The sequence below is a fragment of the Procambarus clarkii genome, chromosome 89 (genome assembly GCF_040958095.1).
Source record: "Procambarus clarkii isolate CNS0578487 chromosome 89, FALCON_Pclarkii_2.0, whole genome shotgun sequence".
Classification (NCBI taxonomy): Eukaryota; Metazoa; Arthropoda; class Malacostraca; order Decapoda; family Cambaridae; genus Procambarus; species Procambarus clarkii.
In genome coordinates, this window is record NC_091238.1 from 7552749 (window position 1) to 7577624 (window position 24876).

The 24876-nt window shown below is 40.1% G+C and overlaps 3 protein-coding genes across 6 annotated transcripts; 2 read left to right on the forward strand and 1 right to left on the reverse strand.

Moving 5' to 3' along the window:
- Positions 1-29: 29 nt before the first annotated feature.
- Positions 30-4906, forward strand: LOC123773489 (protein O-linked-mannose beta-1,4-N-acetylglucosaminyltransferase 2). 3 transcript variants are annotated; one of them, XM_045767310.2, is made up of 2 exons: positions 30-151; positions 1950-4906. In XM_045767310.2, exon 2 carries the CDS (start codon positions 1969-1971, stop codon positions 4039-4041), a length of 2073 nt encoding a protein of 690 aa, XP_045623266.2. In that variant the 5' UTR covers positions 30-151; positions 1950-1968; the 3' UTR covers positions 4042-4906. The 3 variants fall into 3 exon arrangements, with proteins under 3 accessions (XP_045623266.2, XP_045623265.2, XP_069174000.1); XM_045767309.2 differs by lacking the exon at positions 30-151 and adding an exon at positions 158-293; XM_069317899.1 differs by lacking the exon at positions 30-151 and adding an exon at positions 172-306.
- A 125-nt stretch (positions 4907-5031) lies between these two features.
- LOC138359142 (protein O-linked-mannose beta-1,2-N-acetylglucosaminyltransferase 1-like) lies at positions 5032-10907 on the reverse strand. Its single transcript, XM_069317900.1, has 4 exons — positions 10449-10907; positions 9363-9455; positions 8048-8201; positions 5032-7671 (listed from the first exon to the last, which is right to left on the reverse strand). The coding sequence occupies exons 1-4, from the start codon at positions 10556-10558 to the stop codon at positions 6046-6048; spliced, it is 1983 nt and encodes a 660-aa protein (XP_069174001.1). The 5' UTR covers positions 10559-10907; the 3' UTR covers positions 5032-6045.
- Positions 10908-12063: 1156 nt separating this feature from the next.
- Positions 12064-24088, forward strand: LOC123773493 (trypsin-1). Of its 2 annotated transcripts, none has more exons than XM_069317902.1 (7): positions 12064-12221; positions 13586-13674; positions 15735-15866; positions 17433-17524; positions 17778-17887; positions 19826-19976; positions 23879-24088. In XM_069317902.1, the coding sequence occupies exons 1-7, from the start codon at positions 12170-12172 to the stop codon at positions 23943-23945; spliced, it is 693 nt and encodes a 230-aa protein (XP_069174003.1). In that variant the 5' UTR covers positions 12064-12169; the 3' UTR covers positions 23946-24088. The 2 variants fall into 2 exon arrangements, with proteins under 2 accessions (XP_069174003.1, XP_045623273.2); XM_045767317.2 differs by lacking the exon at positions 23879-24088 and adding an exon at positions 21170-21390 and having other exon boundaries at positions 12065-12221.
- Positions 24089-24876: the final 788 nt, after the last annotated feature.

The window sequence follows — 24876 nt, forward strand, 5'->3', positions numbered from 1 at the left end:
CTGGTAAATCCTGATCAGTTTAGTGCTGCTGGTGGTGAGGGGAGGGGGGGGGGTTACACACGGTGCTGTAGCTGCCCCTAACCCATCAACACTGTCAACAAGAGGCCGAGGAGCGGAGGTGGGCGCTGGTCGGCGGTGGCCGCTCACCAAGGTACACTTTAATGAATTTACTGAAGGCCTCTATTTCTCTAGTGGCCTTAACGAGGACAGAGAGCCGACTCGTTTATCCTGATGATCTTGTCAAGCTGGATTTCAAAATTCGACAGTATTTTACATTGCCTGCAAGGATCCTGGTAATGCAATCGGGTTCGTTAATTTAATTTAATTAATTTTGCCCCCCAGGGGCAAGTTTATTGGGTAGCGCCAGTCATCCTGTAAGTGGACATACCGCCACAGCAGCGTGTGCAACACCCCCAATAGGAAGAAAACTTATTGGGTTGTTCATCCAGTCGCTTATATCCAGACACAGCTGGGACTTCCTTAACTGTCTCAAGTGAACAGCTTATCAAACAAGAATATTAACATTTGTCAACTCTTGAAATTTGCTATCTTGTGGGTGCAAAATGGGGGAAATTTTTTAAGAACAGTATTTACATTTGACATAGTATTTTCCTAACTCAATGTGTGATTTAGTATTCTACACATATTTCTAGTGTTTCTTAGATATTCACATTCTCTCACGTAGTGGTCAAGGCGGTGTCCATCACTCTCACCACAGATTCTGCAACTCCGCTGCTCAACTGTTGTTTCTGTCCTGATTCTCCATGGATCCAAGACAAATTCTCACTATTACTGATTCCCTCCTACGACCACCTCCTCTTTGTCCATAATGATTGGGATTTGGGTTTGTTCTTGACTCATAATCGAGAATTCCGGGTTTGCATTCTGGGCGGGACAGAAATGGTTGGGCACATTTCCTATCGCCTAATACCTCTGTCCTCCTATCAGTAAATGGGTACCCAGCTTGTTGTAGGGTTGACAAACGAACATCGGAACACTTGCTCTGCCTAGTAACGATACTCCTGACTGACATTCCTCATCAATGACCCACTTTCTAATGCTTGAGGTCATAGGGATGTTGATAGATGTTTTCCCATTTTCCAATTTGCTCTTTGCTCTCCCAGCAGGGAGTTGGTGTCACCCCAGCATCAGTTTTGCCTAGAGGTACTGGAAGTTGCTGGGTCATGGTGAACTCCTGGTGTGCCTTTTGGGTGTGTTGGGCATCTGGATCCTGCTCTGCTGGAGGTCACTGGAAGACTTTGCTGGATTTTGCGCAATTGGGCTCAGGGGGAGGGGGGTCTTTGTGACTTTTGCCATTTGGCTTTACCTTTGTTTGGCTACCCAGAGTTACAAGACGCCTAACACATTATCATATGGGGTCACTGGGTGGCTTTCCAGTTGGGGGGGATCAACCTCCCCCCCCCCCTAGCATAACCCCCAGCCTAACCCCCCCAGCCTAATCACCCCTAGTTGGGGTTAATGTCAGCTGATAGGGTTGGGTTGCATCCTGGGGAGGGTTAGTAGTTTGATCTTGCAGGGGGGGGTGACTGTCCCCCAACACACTGAATTATTTATTAATTTTAAACTATAATTTTTTATCTGCTTACAAATGTAAAAAAAATAGCTAATCAGCTGAGGCCCTGTGACCTTACATTGATATTCAATACTGAATGTTACAAGAGATATGATTTTCAAGTGTCCTGATGCAAGTTATTACTAATATAACTTATGTCGGTATAATGTGATCATAATTATTTATATTGTTAGCTTAAGTCTTGCTTGACTGTATGCATACAGTAAATCTTAAAAATATAAATACTGTACAGTAATTGGTAAACAACCTACAGTATTTGTATATTTAACCCTATTGTGAAATAAATCATGTATTGTATGCTATTAATTTTCTCACCGGTATTGTTACAAGAATATTGGGGTTTTCTTATTTACAGGGATGCAACAGTGATAGGAATGTCGAAGGATGTGATCAACAAAATCATCCTGACCTGGATTGTTGTACTCTCAACATGTCAGGCTCATGAGAACAGCCTCGATGTAACATTAAATTTGTGTCCTAATTCTAAGAAATTAGTGCCTTTCACTGCAAATGAAAGAATTAAGAGAACTTTAAATGAACCTCACATTAAAGGATATAATAAATCACCAGCCTGTGAAGATTTTTATTGTTACAGTTGGTGTAGGGATGCATGGATTCATAATCACTATTCATTAGCATTCTGGAATGCCACTAAAAAATTCCACTTCACAGAGATATGTTCATTACATCATGAAAAAACAGCTGCTGCAGTTCTTGTATGTGGTAATACTTGGGGAAGTGATAACATTGTAGCTAAAAGCAGTAGTGGACATAATAAAGTCAAACCACACAGTCAGTTGTTATCTTCTGCAAACTTGGCACCATTTTATTCTTTTTCGTCAGTTTGGTGTTACTCATCACCAGAATCGGGTTTAAGATGCCGCTTTCAAAATATTTATTATAATCCTGGTAAAAAGGAGTTTGTTTTTGCACTTAGCCCAAATTCTGTACTTTATGGCATAAATAGCATCAAAACTTTAGAAGAACACTTGTATATGTCATCTGTGGTTGGACATAATGCTTTCCAAATATCAATAACAACTGTACCATACACCTCATTTTTCACAAAATATAAATACAAAACTGTTCATGGGGAAAGCCTTTTAATAGCTCGTTTCAAGCCAGACAATCTTCTCCATGTATTTCATGATGATCTTTTACCAATATACTTTACAATGAGAGAGATTTGTATGAACTATCGGCTCTGCATAGAAAACATGAAGCTTATATTTATTGATGATATGGATAAAACAATTTACTGGGATCTTTATCAGGTAATGTCAAAAAATATTCTAATGTCAGATAATTTACTGAGCAGACAGATGTGGTATTGTTTTGAGAGTGCACACATTGGCCTGAACAAACAAAGTGTGTGGTACCAATATGGTTATGGGAAACCACAGGGCCCTCAAGTCAGGAGTACATTTTCCGGTCATCTTCTAAGGCAGTTTACTGCTTTTATAAAAGAAAAGTTAAATATAGAGCATCAGTCAACCAATATACCTTTAGGGATTTTAATATCTAGAAAATACAACCGTAAAATATTAAATGAAGATCAACTATCTGTTGTTATAAAAGACCAACTTAGACTACATGCTAGTCAGAAAGATTCAGAAGTTAAGGTTTTATCTCTTGAAGAAAATAATCTTGTCACACTTGTAGGTGAATTATCTCAAGCTCGTGCAGCTATTGGAATGCATGGTGCAGCACTAATTCTTGGCATGTTTCTACCACCTGGAGCTGTTTTAATAGAGATTTGGCCTTATGGGATAAATTCCAGTGCTGCTACAGTGTATAAAACTATGTGTGAATTAAAAGGCTTCGGTGTCACTCATGTTCCTTGGATGAATGAGGACCCAGATAATACAATATATCATCCTGAATATCCCAGTTTCTATGGAGGTTTAAGTCATTTATCACTTGATGCACAGGAGGATATGATTAAAAGACTTCATGAAAGCAAGCTTAAAGATGTTGAATGCTGTGATAATATCAACTGGCTGTTTAGAATATATCAAGACACAAAAGTTCACACCACTGAAAGTGATGCCAAATACAAGAGTGATCCATTTTCTAGAATTTTGAAGGAGAGTTTAAGAATGTCAGAAGAAAATTTAGTAAATAAGGCTATAGAATATGAAATGCAGCTTCTAGTATATCCTTCTAAAGTACAGGGAGTACAATGTTACCTCATAAAAGCTGGCCACTATACTGAACTGTTGTTGAAATGGGAAGACCCCTGGAACATTAGAGATATTAACTGCCAGGATATCTATTTTGAAGTTTTTGTAGAGATAGAGGGTGACAGTGCTATTATAAGAAATATTGTAAGTGATAGACAGTTCAAAACAAAATTTAAATTTAGAGTTGAAAATGTACATACTTGGATAACCTGCTTTTGTAATAACATTGAGGGGTCTGTCTTCTTTAAAAAATGTTCCTTATAATTTATTTAATTTCACATGTAATGGAACATTTTTGTTAACTGATGAGATTATAGATTTTTTTAAAATATTTATATATTTATATACCTGTATATGCAAGAAGGTACAATGGGTTGTGAAAGTACATATGATGGTGGTTAAGTAGTGCATTCTTACAAATTATTAGATTGCATATTTGGTGACTGGCACTCATCTTGGAGCCAAATGCTTCATTCACTGTTGTGTTATTTAATTTCAGAAATTAGCTTATTATTTTACGAGTTGAAAGAAAATGTGCTCTGCCATTGACTGCTGCGTGAATTAAAAATAGTGAACACAATAACTTCTTTAGCCGGGGACAGGAAGCCTGCATGCATGATATATATATTATAATAATTATAATATACTTTAGGCTTGTATCAAGGTTCCCCCCAAGATGGAACTACTGTATTAACCCTCCCCAGTATGTAACTCCTGGCAACAATTTACTATTAGGTGAAAGAAAACTTGACCAATGTTTTTTTGTCCTGCCCTGGAATTAAACCTGGGATCCCTTATTGTGAGTCAAGAACATTACCTAATCTCATTTAATGGATTTTAGGCCTGAAAATTTAATAAATTGGTGAATCACTGGTATTTGGGGAATCAAGGATTTGGTATAAAGATGACTCACTGGTTTTCATGTGCATTCTGAAGTGATTATCCTTATCATCCTATTATCTAGATGAATAATCAATAAGAAGTGAACTATTGCCTTCGTCAGAAAGTATTTTATTACCAAGTTCAGAACTTTCATATGTGATATGTCAGATCTTCCATTTTTTTAATTTTCTAGCTAAAGATAAAATTGTTTTAACCCAATAAAATACTGTAATAAAGTTTAATCTTATCTGGTGAAATTAAATTTTTTCCTTTGTGTGTTTTGCATGAAATTCAGAAATATGCAAAAATTACAAATGGTGTAATGTTCAATAAATTTTAAAATGGTAGCAAGGTTGTCAAAATACAACTGTACAATATTATTCTACAAGAATTTACTATTTTGCTCAAGAACTGTAAATACAATAGTGTTAAATACAGTACTAAGTGTTATATAATGGAACAGCAAACTTCAAGTAACATTGTTGATTCTTATTTGTTGATATGTTGATATATGTTGATACATATATTTATACTATAAGAGAATATTTATCTGTCCACAGTTGGGGGGCCAGAAGCTTGGGGATAGCCTCACCCAAATGTGTAGGGGTATATGATATGACCACCTCATTTCTGGGCAGCAGTGATATGTCTTGTCACAGATGTCTAAAGTATTAGACCTTCCTAAGTCTCCTCATCGTAGTGTGTCCCCCTTCTTTTCTCAGATGAGTGCAGGGCCATCCTTAAGACTTTGTCTTGTCGGATTGCTCTGATCCTTCTTGGGACGTAATATGGCTCGGTCCCAGGGCCATCATAGCTCGCCTCTGGAGTCTAGGTGTGAGGGCGAGGAGGGTCCATGGGTGCCCTTTAACCATTCCAAATTTTGGTTTTATCTGATGGTATTTTGCTCCAGGGGAAGGACTTTTCCTGTCCCTCATCAATGTATGAGCTCGATTACTCGGCTACATTCAGTTCACAGGAATCTTCTTATTTCTTGAGGTTTCTACCATCCTGCCTTTCACCTTCTATGGCACAGGCAGACATTTTTTGGTTCCTCCTCCAGAATTCAGACCTCGCTTCCTTGGTGGGCTAAGCCTCGTTTGAGTTTGGGTCAGTTTCTGCCTTTTGCATCTGGGATATAGTACCTAAACTTTGGTAACATTATTTGGATTAAAATCAGAGTATGCAGACAGTTTAAGCTGTTTTTGTTCTTTCAAGCACATTGTATGTATGTTCCCCTCTGGTCTGGCCAAACACAAATTAATTAACATGTATTTCCTATGATGAACACTTTTGTTTGCTTGTTCGCCATATGTCCTTACACTTGTATGTTCATCATTCCTATAAAGTTATTTTGGGTTTATTTAAACTGAATTGTTGACATTTTACTTAATTTACGAATAAAATGCTCGTTAAGTAGTCACTAGTAACATCTTGATTTTTAATTTCATATTTCCCCATTTCAAGTTCTCTAATTTTTGTTAGAATAATATCCTCGTCCTCTTCAGTTATTGAATCATGATCCCACGGTCGAATATAGGGTGGAAGAAGGTAGCCGTAAGGAGAATAAGGAGCACCCACAAGGTAAAGTGTGGCCAGCTTCGACACTCTCACTGTTAACACCCGTTCATGCAGTCCCTGGGGCGATGAGCCCCAAGCGTTCAGGCATTTGGCAGCAAAAAAAAAGTTGGTATAGTTGGGCTGTCCATCTGGCATTTTGAGCATGTTATAATAGAAGACAAAATTGGTGGAGGTGTTGACGTGCGGTACAAAATTTGTACCACAGGGGTTTCCTGTAAGAGGAATAGCTTGTTTGATACTGCGCGAGAAATGCTCCTTCCAGTGCTCCAGTAGGAGTGTGCAGACGTTGTCAAGGGAGATGTGAGATTGCTTGACAAGGGGTTTAGACAAGAAATATAACTCTGTAAACCAAGCTTGAGTGTTGACACCTATACCAAAATGGAGAGTTCTGCTGACTTCCGGAAAAACACATTCTCTGCCATTGCTCACGTGCATGTACAGCCACTCGTCATAAAACAGCGTATCCACCTCTGAGGTTTTACTTGGCCACATTCGGATTGCTTCTTTAATGAACGTAAGTGTCAAAGCGTAGCCCCACTCTACCTGCACTCTAGCTCGCACAATCGTCCTGGGATCATATGCTGTTCCATAGAAACCGGTAGCCGAGTACGCGTTGATGCAGTAGATTGAAGGGTCTTTTAGAAGTAACCAAAGCGTCTGGCTCATGTAAGAGAAAAAGTCTGGTGAAACTTCAACGTCTTCGTCGAGAAATATAACTGCCGGAGCGTTGGAGAACTTGTGGGCGACGAATTGAAAGACGTTGCGATAGTAATGAAAGAGTTCATTGTTGTTATTTCCGTGCACGTTAAGTCTGGTGAAGCTGATGTTGAAAAGGTGGAGTAGCTGTGTTGTTGACTGCGGTGCGTCACCAAGGATTACCATAATGTTGTTTTGTTGTGCACCTGGTGTGGTCAGGAGGGTAGTTAGGGTGTGGTAAATATACTGATTCCTGCTTCCTGCTGTGACCACTACAGGCACACTAGCAATAGCCGACTGGTGAGCCACGGCCGGAGGAGTGGGGACAGGCATAGGGTCGGGGTCGTACTCGTCACAGAGACCACCCATGGCAGCGTGGGCTGCACAGTACTGCCAACGCTGCTCCTGCTGCACCTGTTGATCCTTATCAGAAGTAGCCGGCATTGGTAGTTGTAAGAGCGGAAGTATAAGGTGAGCAAAATGTGTTGTATAGCCTCTAAGAATGGTCGTCTCGGAGATAGTACGACCACCCTTGATAAATATCCATGTCCAGTGTGTTGTGGGTGTGAGATGAAGAGCGAAGAGTGAACCAAGCTGAGCGAGGAGGTGAGCCGTGTCACGAAGACCTGTAGTGCCAGACACGGCGACGGTCATGACAACGATGCGTCCCGGAGCCACCCGCTCCAAATGCCACTTGAGGTCAGCCCAGTGAGCCCAGTACTGTAACAGCGGAAATATCTGCAAATGATCACAAACCACTGTAAGTGCTGTGTACTATAGGAAGGTGATTATAGGACCGATGCTGCTATAACTAACAAATTACTCGTACAGTAATCTGATATGAAGCCTTGAGGCCATCACCAAATGTGAATTACAAAAAATATTTACCCTTCATATATTAGATCATGAGGATTGCCCTCAGATTCGCTCGTACAAAATGTGTTACTTTTTGAAGTAACTAAAAGAAGAATGAACTCTATCCCATGCGTTAGTGATCGTCACTGATTCCACAATTTAATTTGTTTCAATATGCTTAGACTAACCCACTCCAACTCCTGTACACAATCCTCAAAATTTATTGTACAAGGCCAAAACAAACCAAGATTACCATTACCTTGTGAAAGATGGTGACTCCTGTGCGCTGGTTGAGCACGTTAAGGGTGATCCCGCCAGTTGGTGATGTGGCTGGAGACTGTGGTGGTGTAGCTGTGGGATCAGGCAGTTTCCATCCCTCCCTCACAAGTCCAGAGTCCTCCATACCTCCACATCTGCTGACAGCAATTACTGTTTTCGTCTGGTCATACATATAAACTGATGTAAGTAGACGATGTACTACTAACATTAGTAAATAAGTAGACGATGTACAATGAAAAACTACTGTGCTTAGTACTTAACCACTTTTAACTGAACAGGAGCAGAAGTGTTTTGACTTGTTTACAGGCTAAAAGCTATCCCTCCCTCAGCACACTTAAAGCTTTGCCCTACTTGTTACCCATCTGGCTTGAACCAACAATCGCTCTTCATCCAAGTCAGCAATTATCGCTGGGTGTACAGAGTAAATAATGAAGAAACTGTTCAATCATCCCATCCTGCCTAGGATTCGAACATGAGTCGTCTTGTTTGCAGAGTGAGAAAAAGGCATTAACCTCATCAACACAGTTTAAACTATTCTGTTCTGTTAATATCTTGGTATGCAAATACACAATAGACCTGATGAGTTAGCCAAAGAACCTGCCTTTGATTCTTTAGCCAAAGAATCCCACATTTTGTGGGAACGGTAACCAGCTATTCAGACAAGCCACTTCCAGTAGACGTAGTATACAGTTTGAAAAGGTACCACATGAAAGACTGGCGAGAAAATTGCAAGCACATGGAATAAATGGTAAAATACAAGAATGGATAAAACACTGGTAAATGCAAAGGAAGCAGAGTCATATTCTAAATGCAAATGAATCTGGATGGAAAATGTGTGGAGTCCCTCAAGGTTCTATCTTGGGCCACTCCTTCTTGTCATATACAACAATTACATAGATGAAAATATTGCAAACCATATTATCAGATTTGCAAATGTCACTTAAGATCCGTAATAAAGTAGGAAGCGGAAACGATGTTTAGGCCTTGCAAAAAAAATCTTTATTAACTCAACAAATGTTTAGAAAACTGGCAAATACTTTAAACCATTAAAAATTGCAAGTTGTTGCATATAGGGTATAACAATGCACATCCCGGCTGTCATACAAACAGCTCTACCACACAGTAGATTGAAGAAAAAGACCATACAAGAAAGAGCTTTAACTCACCAGTCATTGAAAATTGCACAAGTGGGAACTGCAGTAAAAAATAAGTCGACCAAACCCTAGAAATAGTCAAACGAATCTCGCTTCAAGGAAAAGGTTATTCAACTGTAAAAGTATGTGAGATAGTATTACCTGAGGGTGTTGTGGAGGAGAGACTGACACTGGCAGGCGTCCACATCCAGCCCCCAGCCTCGCTCGCCAGACCACACCGCCACGCTCACCATCCTGAACCACACACACAAATACATCAATATAAACGTGAAGCATAATGTATAGGATTCACAATCTTATCTAATAAAGATAGCAGCGGTAATTAATTCCCCTCACCGGACGGCATCACCCCTTTACAAATTATTATTAATACCGTCTCATCCAAAAAGCTAGTTAAGAGTAACCCAAGCCTTAGATTGATATAAACCCTACCCCTTCACACGATATGTATGGGGTGCACAATTAACTAGCCTCCTCCAGCGGCAACAATCAATAAAGAAAACAGTACAGTGCTCGAATACGAGTTGGCTACAAGTATCTCTGACAGCTTGGCTTATCCAGGGATCTAGACGAAGTAAAGTGTAAAGTGTGTGTGGATATAGACTGATACACACTATAGAGTATTACATCTTGGACTTAACATTTTTGCCATTTAGAGACAAATCTAAATTCTCACGGCATGAAATGGCAAACATCTTATTACAAATGATAAAAATATCTGAAATTGTTGCACTGTATCCATATTTTGCTTTTAGTAGATAAATGACACACATAAGATTATGGATAGGTTAGGTAATGTGAAGACTAATAATATCAACAACTTTTTCTATGACTGTAATATGCCCCACGTCTAAAATTTAAAATATTTAGCAAAAGATCTACCATTAATGTAAAGTAATTAATTGTAAATATATAGATACTGAAATTATTTTTTGTAACTAGTTGACCTTATAAAGTGTACAGGTTAAATGTAATTATTAATGTAAAAATCTCCGCCGAGGTTTGATTAAGATCTTTCGTACCCTGTGTACCACATTGAGGGCTACAGAGGGCACAGAGAATCTTAATGAGGATGACCCCATACTTATCCTTCTCCGCTACCGCTCACAGGACGAGTATGGGGGTACAGTATAAAGGACCAAGATAAGGAATCATTCGGTAATATTAACTATGAGAAATGGTGTAAAATAATATAGATTGTTTTTGTTAATTTAAAAGATACATCACCGTTGGTGAGGGTTGGAGGCTGGTGTCATGTGGTGACAGTGGAAGGATGGCTGCGCTTCATCTACCACAACCGTCAACAATATCACTGTTATATGTCCCCAGCACCTCATGTTTCGTCACCCTTCCTCTTAAATCGCTCACTGTCATCTAACTTTCATTGCAGCCTGGTGACACTATTATTGAAATCTCATTTTCAGTCTCGACATTGTCATGTTGGTCAGTGTACTATACCTGTCAACTCATCACACTGTACACGCCTTCCACTCTGGTTCAGGAAAGCAATACATGTTGCTCTTAATTGCTATGATAACCACTGCGTATGTTGGTGTAATTGGAAAACTTGTCGGATGGGACTGCTGGTGGAGTTTACGTTACCGAGAGGCAGCTCAAATTAATAAGACTGAGTGAAACGAGGAAGTCCGTCTGGCGTAACGTTGGTGACCAGTGAGTATCTGGTCAGGTTTTCCTGGTGCGGCCGCCTCAGTCGCCAGATGAGGCGGCCGCACCAGGAAAACCCTCACAGATCCCCCTGCCAATCCTGCCTGTCCCTGGAAAACCCTGGCCCCCAGGGAAAACCCCTGTGGCAGGGGAAAACCCTGCCCCCCCAGGGAAAACCCGTGGCAGGGGAAAACCATGCCACAGATCTTCCCATCCTCCCTCACCGTACATGATGGATTTTGTTTGCCAGAGAAACATTACTAGATCGGCGAGATGACGTTAATTGTGTATGATAAAGATTTAAATACGTGTTGTGACATGTTCTGAGGAAGCCTAGTACCGTATTGCAGGACCATATTATGCCACGTTGACTCCCTTCGTTACTGGTTTCGTGTCTATGACTCTTTGTCAGTGATATCTGCTATCGCTTCATGGTTTACTGAAACAGGAAGACTGTCACTAAGATAACTGATGTCTACTTATCCAACGACCTGTCTCAGGATGCTACCCACAATTGGATAAGTATGGGGTACATAATGAATCACCTCTCGCACGAGATTTTTACTGATGCCTCCGGAGGCAGCTATATATAATAATAATAATAATAATAATAACAATAATAGGTAGGATCCATGATGAGGGTTCGAACCTATGCGGTGGGTGTTCCCCCCCCCACACACGCTAGACCACGCCATGGTAGAATGATTGTAATCTAGAGTTCTACTGAACACACGAGGGTTTCCTTAGACTTCCACTGAAGCCGAACCAAGATTTTCACAATAACCCCCCCCTCCCCCTTGCACTCTGGCTCTCTTCTAGGAATGTTCTGCCTCTGACGCTCCTCGCTCATGCCTCTTCGAATTTTACTACAATGTACTCATTAATATTCTTCAAATTTTGCTACAAATATCCGACTTATAATTATCTGTTAGAATGAGGGGTTGCCCGAAATGCTATGAGTGTTAGTGGGTTTGCAACAATGTAAAAACGTCAGTGTTATGTCCATTCAAAAATCCAAAGTACCTTTTTGCATAAACAAAATGCATTTTACCTCAATTGACATGCAGTTTCAAAAAAGCTATATTTTTTTACGATTTATATTTCTCGAGATTAGGGCTGTAAACATGAACAAAATAAAGTACTTTGAACTTTATTTCAGTTTATCAGCTGGTATCTTACTAAGAAAAACCATAGCGAGAATCTGAACATGTGTTGTGAAGATAGTTACCTTATCAGTGTTGACCATATTAATTGTTCCTCTTATTTATGTTACGGCAACCATCATGTTTGGCTCTCGGCTTCTGGTAGTATTCACACTCAGCCTTTCAGCCTTAGGTAAGCTTTTATTATATTCTGCGGCAGTATATTCATCCACCCAAGTTAGTGCTTCTCCACTCTTGATACTGTATTTGTCAACCCAAGTCAGAATTTGTCCACTCTTGATACTGTATTTGTCAACCCAAGTCAGAATTTGTCCACTCTTGATACTGTATTTGTCAACCCAAGTCAGAATTTGTCCACTCTTGATACTGTATTCAACTACCTTTGTTGAGGGTTACATTAAGTATTGATTAATTGTTCCCATGGCAGCTCGTTCTCACGAACATTACCAACGTCAAGAAAATGTTGTACTAAAGTGCCCTAACCTAACCAACTAGAATAAGCACGGACAGAAAGAGAAACAATATGAAAATCTTGCGAGCCCTACCGTTTTCTTGTACATCAGTTGTACATGTGTACTGCCTTGGGTACAGTATACATCAAAATGCCACGTGTTACAAACAGGTTGTCCAAGATATCCGTACGAAATTAGTGAAACGTGGCTAGCGATGTCCCTAGAATTCCCTCTTCCCCCTACCATGAACAAATGTATGGGGGCTCCACGCTAATGTCCGGTCGTACATTGACGCAATGGACAATTAGATTGTAGAATTTAATAGTATTCACTTTAGAGTCCGAAAAAATAAAATTAAAAACCAATCTTAAATATTCGTAGGCCTAGTATAGCGCATGTGTACTATATTAGGCCTCAGATAGTGTGTATTAGGCCTAGGAAGTTTAGGTTGTTTTCTTTGCAACATCATTCAAAATCTTTTCCGGTTTGTCCAAATTCAAAAGCACATACTGTACAGTACTTCTACTTTCTAATCGCCTTTAATGTCAAGATATGTACGATGGTACATATCTTTGCTTTAACTACCAACACAGGAAGTTGGGTTGATGTTCCCAGGTAATGTTACCTTTGATTCTCATCTACTGTTGCTCTTGATTCTCATCTACTGTTACCTCATTAATCCCCCATGGATTAATTAAGTACCCCAGTCGATCTTTATTGATCGACTGGGGACACGCGTCACAGTGCACAAGACGGTCCAGCAACAAATTTTAAAACCAACCACAGCCAAGTCTAACTTAACTATATGTACAGTTTTAACAATTAGAAAATGGGCTTTGTCGAACCATCTTGTATACGATTTGACCATACCCCTCAGTGTTCCAGTATGGTCTAAAACTTGTACCGACATTAAAATTGTCATAGTAACCTCACACACCAAGTTCACACCATATATAAAACACATTATTTCTTATTTTTCTGGTCGTGTAGAAGTTACGGTCTTTATTACTTTTCCACATTCAAAGAGAGTTCAGTCAAGAAGAATTAGAGTATCTGTGTGTGATATAAACCATCTTTGTCACAGGATCACCTTCGGTCCCAGTACACCTGCTCAATGCTGGTGTGAAGGTCGTTGGAGGCGAGGTGGCAGCAAAAGGGCAGTTTCCATATCAGGTGAGCCAAGAGTACAGGACACTGTCGGTAGCTTTGGTACTCGGTACCCTGGAAACACAAACCGAAACTGTTTCTATTTTCCGCTTGTTACAACTTGTAATAAAGTTGTTACATCTTGGCTTAACGTGTTTATGACGTATTAGAACGTTGTTACAACTTGCTATATTGGTTCTTATAATTGGCTAGGAAGTGTTAAAACTTGTTCGAACGTTGTACCATCGTCGTAGTTTCGGTGTGTGTTTGGCGGGTATGACTCTGCTTTTTCGTTGGGAATTTTGAGTGCAAAATGTGCACAATAAGCTGTGAGGAATGGAATGGGAAGTATTCATGAACTCTATAAATGGTCAGAAGACTGGCAAATGCTTTTTAATATTGACAAATGCAAGACCCTGCATGCGGGGCATAGCAATCCATGCCACAACTACCAAAAATTAACATTACATTACAGCAGATTGATGAAGAAAAGGACCTTGGAGTCAAAATCCACCACTCAATGAAAGTTGCACAGCAGGTAGGGTCAACAGTCAAAAAAGCTAACCAAACACTTGGAATAATCAAGCGTACCTTTAACTAAAATGAGGGGAGAGAATTATCAGGGAAAAGTGCCAAGCCATTACGACTATATAGCACTTGGAAGGGGTCAGGATAAGGATTTGGGATGAGACGGGGGAATGGAATGGTGCCAACCACTTTGATGGTCGGGGATTGAACGCCAACCTGCATGATGCGAGACCGGCGCTCTACCGTCCATCCCGATTGAGCAACGGTTTCAAGGTCAACAAGCCACAATGTAGGACTGAGAACAGGAGAGGCTTTTTCACCCATACGGTTATAAACCATTGGAACCGCCTACCCGCCGAAGCTGTAAATGCAAAAAACTTAACTTTTAATTAAAGTACAGCTGGAAAAGATCATCAAGGCAAATGGGGGGGACCTTGGACAATCTCCCGGCATCCTGTCCTCATAGAGGCCATCAATGTTAGTGGCCCTCAGGTAAATTCAACACCTTATTATATGAGGTGGCGGAGTACTGCTGCGGAGGTTTTGCCAGTATGATTGTGTCGATTCTACAGGTTCATGGTTAGTGTGGTTGATGTAGTGAATGATTAAGTCTAATACTCCAAGCAGAGAATTTAAAGGGCCACATCAACCCTCCTTTTAATGAACACATTGCAATAAGCATGTACAGTACAACACCCTGTGCTGTATGTTTGAAGGAGATAAGAAACACAAAAATAGGAAAGAAACCTGTTGGTCATCATGGTACTCTACCTGTATCCAAACACAGCTGGGACTCACTCACGTTCTTCAAGTCATATATTGCCAAATAAGAGTATTAACTTTGTTGCACCCCATGAAAATGTTGTAATGATGAAAACATAACACTGGTGATTATTTACATGTAAAGTGCAGAGGCTGTGTATCATTATAGAATAATGCATTTAGTACAGGTACAGGCAGCCAGTGTAGATACATCTTAGGATTTCACACAGAAATCACAATAGTGTGATGCATGAAAGGAACAAATCCACAAGGGCCGTGATTTGGGCTCGAATCTACGTCCGGGATAATCCCAGACGCGCCTTAGTCGACTGCACCACGACATGGTTAAAAGAATTGAAACCTGGAATGCTACTGCCCTCACAAGGTTCACACAGCTTCTCCAAAGCACAGACCAGGGTTTTACTGTCTTCACAAGGTGGAGCCTTGTGAGGGCAGTAGCACTCAAGGTTGCAATTCTTTTAGCCATGTTGTGGCGCAGTCGACTAAGGCGCGTCTGGGATCATCCCGGACATAGTTTGAACCCTCATCACAGCCTTTGTGGATTTGTTCATGTTAGGATTATATTGAGCCAAGGTCAAACTACTGACCTTTCCCAGGATACAACCCCACAACAAGCTGACCAACTCCTGAGTACCTATTAAGTTCAAGGTGAACAGGTGTATTAGGTGACAAGAAATGCAGCCAACCATTTCTATTCCACCTAGGATTTGAACCCAGAATTCCCGATTGTGAGTTGAGCATGAACCCAACTCCATAATGTATGTATACATCCCCAGGTGAGTTTCCAAGAGAGGATCCTGGGTGTGTGGAAGCACTTTTGTGGAGGTACCATCATCGATCCCAGCTATGTCATCACTGCCGCCCACTGTGTTGAGGGAGCTGACTTTACTTCCCCACAAGGATTACGGGTAAGATTATACTTGCAAATGTTGTACATGCAAATATAATACTGTGTAAGTGATATGGCTGCAAAAACAGATGTCTTTGGAAAATATAAAAAGATGAAAATTGGGTACAGAACTGCTCAAAATGACTCAAGATGTGTGGCATCATCCAATCTAATTGTCAAATTACATTTACCAAATTTATTAAAACTAATTTTAACTAATGCAAAGCTGATGATAACATAGGTAAAACTAGACCAAAGAAATTTATGTTGTCAATACTGAATAATGTTAAGGATAAACATTATTAAGGGTAATAATATTATTAAGGGGTAAACTATGATTTCGAAAGAAATATTTCAGTTAATAAAAAATGCTCAGGCTGTTATTTCATTAAAAATTATGTACTAGCAGAAATGTTAGCCAAATATCCCAAGTTTGCTTACTGTAGAAAGTGCATGCACGTGATTGTAAACATTCCACTGCCACCTACTGGATGGGTGTTGGGGATATTTTATGTAAATTAAAACTTGTATATATAGCTGGCTCATCACAGATGTAAACTGCTCAGCTTAGAGACTGTAGTGGTCCCATTCTAACAGTCAAGGTGCTCATTCATTTTGGCTGGTCGGTAAAGCAATGGTTTCGCTTCATGCAGGTCGGCGTTCAATTCCTGGCGATTGAATGCCGAGCAGGTCGGCGTTCAAATGCCCAAGTGGTTGAACACCGTTCTTTCCCCTATCCCATCCCACATCCTTATCCTGATCCCTTCTAAGTGCTATATAGTCGTAATGGCTTGGCACTTTCCCCCTGATAATTCCCTCCCCTCATTTTAGTCAGCCTTCCCCTAGGGTGAACATTTTCATGACTCCTAGGCACCACACACATCAAGTGATCACTATTTCAAGTAAAAAATTAATGTAAGCCTTAATTCTGGGACTTATTTTCCCTGATGTACTCATATATGCAGTTTTATGGCAGCACCTTCCTGGAAGATTATGTTTTATTACTGGTGCCCATGCAAGTATTTTATTTATTTATTATATATATATATATTATATATATATATATATGTATGTAATATAAATATAATGTTAGGGACCATCTTGGCCAAACCTTGACAGGGCTTACAAATAGATTTCCATAATTAAGGAGTTCCTAAATAGTACCTTCAGAAAGAAAGCCTTCTGTCCTTGACAGCACCATCTTCACCTATTTTTTTATTCACTTTCACTTTACTCTGAGGATGCTACGTTGGCCCATTACTGATAGGTGTAAAATTAAATTTAGCAAGTTATTTTTTTCACTTTCCTTCCCAAGTGAAGAACTTTGGAAATACAGGAAAGATTCATGCCATAAAACATTGACCTAATTATTTTAGTCATATTCAGTAAAACATACTACAGGTATATATAAATAATTTTTAATTAACTCTGCAGGCACATTGTTCGAGTGACATGTTCATTATATTTATGAAAACACAAGTGCTTTAAATTCTAACAACGCTACTGTAGACAATATCGGTACTAATTTATGTATGATGTACTGTATATGGTACATAATCATTACCTTTCTTTGCAACACGTGCAGGTGGTGGCAGGGGAACAAGACCTCCATGAGTTGGATGGTGATGAGCAGGTGCAAAACATCAACTTCATCATAGAGTACCCTTACTATGATCCGTATGTTACGCTCCACCTCCATCATCCTCTCTCCCATCTTCCACTCTGCATACTTTTATTATTACACTCTTTCCTAGCCACCCTCTTCTGGGGTCAATACTGTAATTAGCATAATTGTTGCTCAAGACATTAATACAATCGAACACTTTCGTTCTTAAAACATATATTTGTCAATACTGTATATTCTTGCCAATTGTTTGTTTGATTGAACAAAATTTAGATTAAAAATTGATAATGAAGAAATATTGCACAGGATTACCTACGAGAACGACATTGCCATACTGCGTTTGGAGGAACCGTTTGTCTACAATGAGTTCGTGAACCAGTTAGATCTGCCCCAGTTCGACAGGAATGTGACAGGAGGTAATGTATGTCTTTTATCCACATATAAGTTTAATTAAAGCCCATTTGTGAATAAGAACGTTTGAGTACAGAAACATACAGCATGTACTGTACTATAATGCCAGTATACAAAGATGAATATATTATACACAGTTATCGAATTATTGGCACGCAGGTCTATTGCTACTTGACAGCACATATGCCTGTGATGTTGCTTACAAACTAAATTTAATTTCATGCTTGAAGCATGGTGATCCATTATCAGACATTCTCAGACTCTATACTAATTATAATGTAAGAGTTGCTGGAGCTATAGTGGAGAATCTCTCGTGCTCATAACATGTACAGTACTGTATTACAGTTCGCTAATCCTTATGCTATTTTGAAATATTAACGCTGATAATTCTCAATGGGATTCAATGTGGAATTAATTTAATTGATAAGAAATTTTTAATAATCCTGCTATTAGTGCTAAATTTAATATTGACTAACTTTCTTTCATGGAATGGGAGAGAAAGATTATATTATCTTCTACTGAGGTAATTTTCATATAATAATTTTGGTATCACCTGGAAAAGATGACATGAAGCTGTGATTTGTATTTTTGTCTGAAATGAGGATGAGACAGTAGTGGCATAAGAACAATGTGTGTGAGCTTTTCATTGTGTTCACACTTGATTTTGTTTGGGTAACTGTTCCCCTGCATAATGTTTGATAGAAAACTGACTATCCATGACCCCACTTTTCTTGCCTTATTTTGTAAACTATCACTCCTTTGAACCTTATTTTGTAAACTATCACTCTATAATCAAATGATTTTGCAAAGGCTTTGTATATACTGTAATATGCATTTTGGTTTTCCTCTAAAATTTCATTTTGTTGGGCTTGAGTATATGTGAAAGGCAAGATCTTCCAGTTCTAAATCCATATTAATCTGGGTTTTGCAATTAATTTTCTCCATAAAACTGGAGATCTAAATACAGTATTATGTTGTTAGTATGATTTTTTTGCTATTACAAATGCTTTGCTACCTCCCTCGTGTTGTGTTAATACCCATTTTATCCATCTTTCATATTAGTCTTTAAAAATCTTTTATCACCTTATTTGTACTCTTTTTCAATGTTTCGAAAAGTTGTCTACGCATTTTGTCATTTTCCTGTTTTACACCCATATTTTGATTTGTTGATACTGTGACGAGAATCTGTAATAGAGCAGTGGCTATTCTGGCTGGTGTTGTGCCAACCGCACATTATTAAAAAAATAAATAAAGAAAAACTGCTTATGACCTCTACCGTGTGAGAGCTGTGGGTGAAAATCAAAGCGAATAAAAAAACTTAAGTCATTTTTGTTATATTAAATGTTTAAATAACACAAAATAATGAAAAACAAAACACCCTTAGACACTTGGCTTTACACAAAATTTAAAAGAAATATAAATACAGGAGAAATTTTTATGTTAATCAAAAAAGAGGTGCGCATCTACTCTCTCCCGGGGAGGTGAGAGTAGATGTTACTACTGAGGGCACGAAGTGTATTCTGACTGGAAGCCGGCGAGCTGTATATATATGGGCCAATGACGAAAGAGATGGCACGAATCTTGTAGGTAACCATCGGTCTGCAGTTAAACAAGCAGTTAGCGAGTGGCGTCTGAGCCCCTACCCAGACAGCAGGTGTCTTGTGTACTATAAGGTGGAGGGAGGAGGGGGGGGGGGGGTCTGTCTAGCCACCCAATACGTTTTGAACATGTATTATTGTTGTCACTGATGTTGATTCCTTATGTTGGAGCATGCAGATACGTTGGTGAATAGGCAGATGAGGGAACAGGCAGGAACTACGGCCTAAGCAGGAAATTACCGTAACAATACTAATACTGTAATACTGTATTGCCAGTGTTTCATCACCTTGTAACTTTCCTTAAACCTGTCCTCCTCCTTCCTCAATGACCACTGGCCCCAGCAGAGTTGTGCAATGTGTCAGGGTGGGGAAGGACCACGGAGGGGGGAAAAGCATCTACCATACTGCTCTACACTCAAGTGCCCGTCCTCACCGACCATGACTGCCGAGAAGCCTACACCCAGGATGAGATTATGGACTCCATGCTATGTGCAGGGTTTGTTCCCACATTCATGTATTTGTTTCTCTTCTATTTGTGTGTTACTGTCTCTCCTACCTGTGTGTCTATCACTTCCATCTGTGTTATATTTCTAATTGGTCTTAGTTTTTCTTCTACCTGTATATAATGGCTTGGCACTTTCTCCTAATAGTTCCCTTTCCTTCTACCTCTCCTACCTACCTGTGTAATGCTCTCTCTTCTACCTGCGTATTGCTGTCTCTTCTACCTGCGTATTGCTGTCTCTTCTACCTGCGTATTGCTGTCTCTTCTACCTGCGTATTGTTGTCTCTTCTACCTGTGAATTAGTTCATTGCGCACTTGTTACACGTGTGTTAGCACAAATGATTAAAGGGGACGGATTATTGTAATCAGACCCCAGTGAGTGGTTACCTCATGGTTGTTCCAAGGATGAACTCCATGGCCAGTCTCTGACTAGGTCTCCTGATTGGTGGTCTGGGTGTAGTTTAACATCTGCTACAACAATTTACTTGTACACCTTGTATTGAACTGCTGCCTTATATTGCTGGTAACAAAACCATTAAGGCTGTCAATAAGGTAATAGTGTGTGTGCTTACTTGAACAAACTATATAGGGCACAGGCATGTAATTCCATCAGTAATTTTGTAAAATATGCATTAATTGATAATGGACTGATTGAGGGAGGATGACTGGCTGATGACGTCACTGAATATTAGGGATGGCTAGAACTATGCATTGCTAAGGTAACTAAAATTAAGGATGACAGGAGAGCCGTTTAATCTCCATAGAAAATTTGACTACACCTACAAGCAATTGTTAATCACGGGCATGGGAATATATTTGTCAACGGAAGCCGGGCATTGCCAAGTTTACGGAAATACTGTATAGCTACACCTATGAGCAAGGTCATGAGGAAAATGTACGCCTATGAGCAATAATTGAGAAAACCAAAATTATTGCTCATAGGCGTACTTTTCACTATTCTATTCTTCAGAGCATACCTAGCAGCAGTGTGACATGCCTGGAACATCTGACAAAGTTCCTGTTGTACTATTGCAGAATGGCACCCTGCTCTTAGTGTCATAATATTGTCCAATTGGGCCAAAAGATATTGCCTTTGGGATCATCTGAGTAGTCTTTTTTCTTACCAGAGTTTTTATATTCACTTGCACCCAATTTTAATGAAGTTTTTTTTTATTTTGCATGGCCAGGCTTGAGGAAGGTGGGAAGGGAATCTGCCAGGGTGACTCAGGGGGACCATTAGCTTGTGAAGCGTCATTATTTGGAGTGGTGTCCTGGAGCTATGGCTGTGCTCGACCTGGCCTCCCTGATGTCTACACAGAGGTGTCTTACTTCATTGATTGGATCCACTCACATGTCACTAGTTTAAAAGAATAAAGTGCTGTATGATTTTTGGAAGCATGCTGGAAAATTATGTATTTTGTTATCCCAAATTATGCTAATGGTTCTTTAAAATATCAGGTACATGGAGGACAAAACCCAGCATTGAATGTAATGAAATACCATTTTCTGGGCAAGCCCTAGAGACTTCCTGAAGCTGTTTGAACTGATATGTGCTATATTAGTTTGGGGTCATCATTCGCAGGAGTTCTTATGCCTACCGGGAATCACGAGCCAGAACCTGGTCCCCTCAGAGAGGCGCAGGGAGCCATGGCCTATGAGAACTTTACATTTATAGTATGTCATAATTACCATTGACCCGGGAGGGACCCAAAAAGGTGGGCGAATCAAAACAGACCACTGTCTGGTTAGCCTGTCCAATCTACATTCCAAAAGATCAAAATAACTCCCCTAGCAAGAAACCAAAAACCAACACTTCATGTGACTAGCACTTCCGACAAAAACTAAATCCTTGTGAAGAATTCAGGCGAGATAGTCACTGGGCGCGAGGCACTGGTAAACTGAGGCGCGATCGCCGTGCCACCACGCGCTAGTCGGCCTGTACGCGTATCAACACCCTCGTATTCCGAGGCAACGCTTGTACTCCGATGTAAATTTTTCGAGCAAATCCTGCTCGTAATCTGAAAAACTCGCAAACAGGGACGCTCATATTCCGAGGTACCACTGTAAATGATACATAGATGAATCATTTTCTGCATTCAGTGATGATGCATCTGATACAAGTATTCAATGATTTTGGAATTTCTATAAAAGAAACATTTTTCATTAATTTTTTCATAACTTACTCAGCATAGTTAGTGGTAGATTTTATATTATGCACAGTAAATTGTTATCAAAAGATGTCATGAAGCTGGTTAGACTATGTAGCACATACATAAATTAAGTACAGTAATTACTAAAGTGTAGTTACAGGATGAGAGTTATGCTCATGGTGTCCCATCTTTTGAGTACTCTGTCATATAACACTTTGAAAGTACTATCAATATAGGCCTCCACCACCTTTTCGCTTAACATGTTCCAACTCTACCAATGTGTTTGCAAAAGTTAATTTTCTTACATCTCTTCAGCAGCTTTGTTTAACACTTTAGTGCGCGCGGCACTTGCTGAAAATAAAGCGGGTTGTGCGCGCGGCGTTCTGGGCGCTCAAGCGTAAACACAAAAAAGTGTATAATCTTTTCACGCTCTTAACATCAATTCTCGAGCTACGTTTTTCATTTTGGTATCAATGCGTTGGCAATAAAATTCTCTACAAGATCATATGCATAAAATGTCACCCAAGCATTTGGTATCCCACCACGAAGTAAATAAACACGAAGATGACTCGCCGTGACACCCAAACAGGAAGTAAATGTTCATACTCTTTCGTTTGTTGCCAGCCTCACAGTCATCCTACAGCGCTCATTTTGATATCACTGAACTCGCAATAAAATTCCCCACCCAGACATACACCTATCAATGTCTAATTATGGTATCGGGTGACCCGCACGAGTGTGGGAACTGGGCGAAGCGTTAGCCGTGATTTCAGCAGCGACGACACTGGTGTGATGCAGCGCTTTGAATGTTTATACTTATTTCACTGTCCTGACATTATTTCTGGAGCTACGTATTTCATTTTTATAGCAATGTGTTCGCAATAGAAAGTTCTATAAGAACATGGGTAGAGTTGGCCAACACAGCGTCAAATAAATTTGCGGCGAATAAAATCTTACGCGTGTTTGTACCCGTGAGCGTCAAAAGTTTTTACTTTGCTCATGTTTTTCAAGTTTATACTTGTTTCACACCGTTTTTTTCTTTTGTATAGTGTTCGAAATAAAATTCCCTAAACAGACATATGCATATCAAATACAATTCCTTGGAATTCACAGCTGTTGAGATGACGGAAAACACACAACCGGAACCCGCTCTTGACACTCCAACTCACACCCGCAACACCCACAAAAAAAGTTTCTCTTGTTTCTTGTATACTTACTTTAGTTCTCGTGCTACAGTTCTCATTTAGGTATCAAAATATTCCTAAGAAAATAGACTACAATACTGAAACAATCTAAGACAATTATGTGTACTTACCAAAGCAAAGACGATTGTAGTAAAATAAGTTGAGCATTTTATCTCCACTCCACCTCCTTCAGGTACTGATTCCTGAAGTTGCTCAACAGATGTTCCTAGGTGGAGTGAAGCTGGTGCGGGTGGTTATTTCTTGTCCACCCAATACACCCTTTTCCTGTGATAAGTGGTGTAACAAGGTATGACGCAAAGTGGAACATCGCATGTCTTGCACGCTATACCAGTTTCCTTCCTGATACCCGACTTTGCACACACTTCACACCTGCGACGTTTGGGGATTTTTACCAGCTCATGTTTCAATTTATAGTTCAGGCGAGTCTCTGCTATAACAACACGTCGCTGTTGTCTCTGGGTTGGCAATAAACTACTGTCTGAATCGTCGCTCTCACTACTGTTTTGAAACACTAATGTGGAATATGAATTATCTTCATCAGATTCAGCTTCAGCACTAGGTGTAGACGTGAAGAGAGGGCGCCTCACACCCGACGGGCCAGGTGTTGACGGGTCAGCAGCAGGATACACAGGACCAGTGTCATCATTTATGTCTGGAGCATGAACTAGATGTGGAGATGGTGTAGTTGTTGCAGGCCACTCTGCCTTGTCAAATTTCAATAAAGACCAAATAGCAACTTCATGGAACTGGAGCAGAGTTAGTTTCCTTCGATCATCTGTGTTGGCCTTGTACAATGCATAAGCGTTTTGCAATGCCATTTGCAAGAAATAAAATGTTATTTTCTTGGTCCACTTGTGACATTTCCTGGCGAAATGGTAATACTTTACCATTTGATCAAAGTGGTCAACACCCTTCATGAACTTATTGTAGTCAACAATTGCCTGTGGTTAGTTCACCACAACCTGCTGTAATCTTACTGTTCCATCTGCCCTGCGAACTCGTTTTCTTTTCTGAACTTTCTTTGTGTCTGCATTGTGTAGGTTGGTAATCATAGAGACAACTCGCTTGTCGCCCGCAACTCGCCCCCTCCTCCTCCTCCTCAGTTTGGCTTTCAGTCTCATCCTCTGTTGAGTCATCCCCAAGGGGTCTATGGCCCCCAATTTCAAATTCTTCTTCTACATCCTCACCTTCTGCATCACTTCGTTCATTTTCAGCTTGATCAAAGGCATCCAAGACATTGGGAATCTTGGTGGGAGTGAGCCTCATACCAGCAAACCTCCTGTAGATGGCGGTAATCCTGTCTTTTCCACTTGATTCTGAGGCTCCTGTAGCCGAAACACCGCTTGGGCCTGGTGCTGGATCCATTATTGATGAATTTAGTGGGTTATAAACACACACAAACGGGTAATAATCCTTGAAAACGTGCGAGTTTGGCGGCCGAGGGGAGAGAGATCCGATCACGTGACGGATCACTGGGTCACGGCCTGTCACGTGACCCAGTAGGCCGACGTGACTTGCGGCCTACCCGAGAGAACGGGA

Bases quoted from the DNA above. Each gene is read 5' to 3' on its own strand.
- LOC123773489 (XM_045767309.2), top strand. From the start codon at position 232: ATGATCTTGTCAAGCTGGATTTCAAAATTCGACAGTATTTTACATTGC. The intron at 294-1,949 runs GTAATGCAATCG...TCTTATTTACAG, and splicing joins CATTGCCTGCAAGGATCCTG to GGATGCAACAGTGATAGGAA.
- LOC138359142 (XM_069317900.1), bottom strand. From the start codon at position 10,558: ATGAGGTGCTGGGGACATATAACAGTGATATTGTTGACGGTTGTGGTA. The intron at 9,456-10,448 runs GTGATGTATCTT...TGTGTGGTTCAG, and splicing joins GCCTCCAACCCTCACCAACG to GATGGTGAGCGTGGCGGTGT. The intron at 7,672-8,047 runs GTAATGGTAATC...GATCATTTGCAG, and splicing joins GAGTCACCATCTTTCACAAG to ATATTTCCGCTGTTACAGTA.
- LOC123773493 (XM_045767317.2), top strand. From the start codon at position 12,170: ATGTTTGGCTCTCGGCTTCTGGTAGTATTCACACTCAGCCTTTCAGCC. The intron at 13,675-15,734 runs GTGAGCCAAGAG...ATACATCCCCAG, and splicing joins AAGGGCAGTTTCCATATCAG to GTGAGTTTCCAAGAGAGGAT. The intron at 15,867-17,432 runs GTAAGATTATAC...CAACACGTGCAG, and splicing joins CTTCCCCACAAGGATTACGG to GTGGTGGCAGGGGAACAAGA.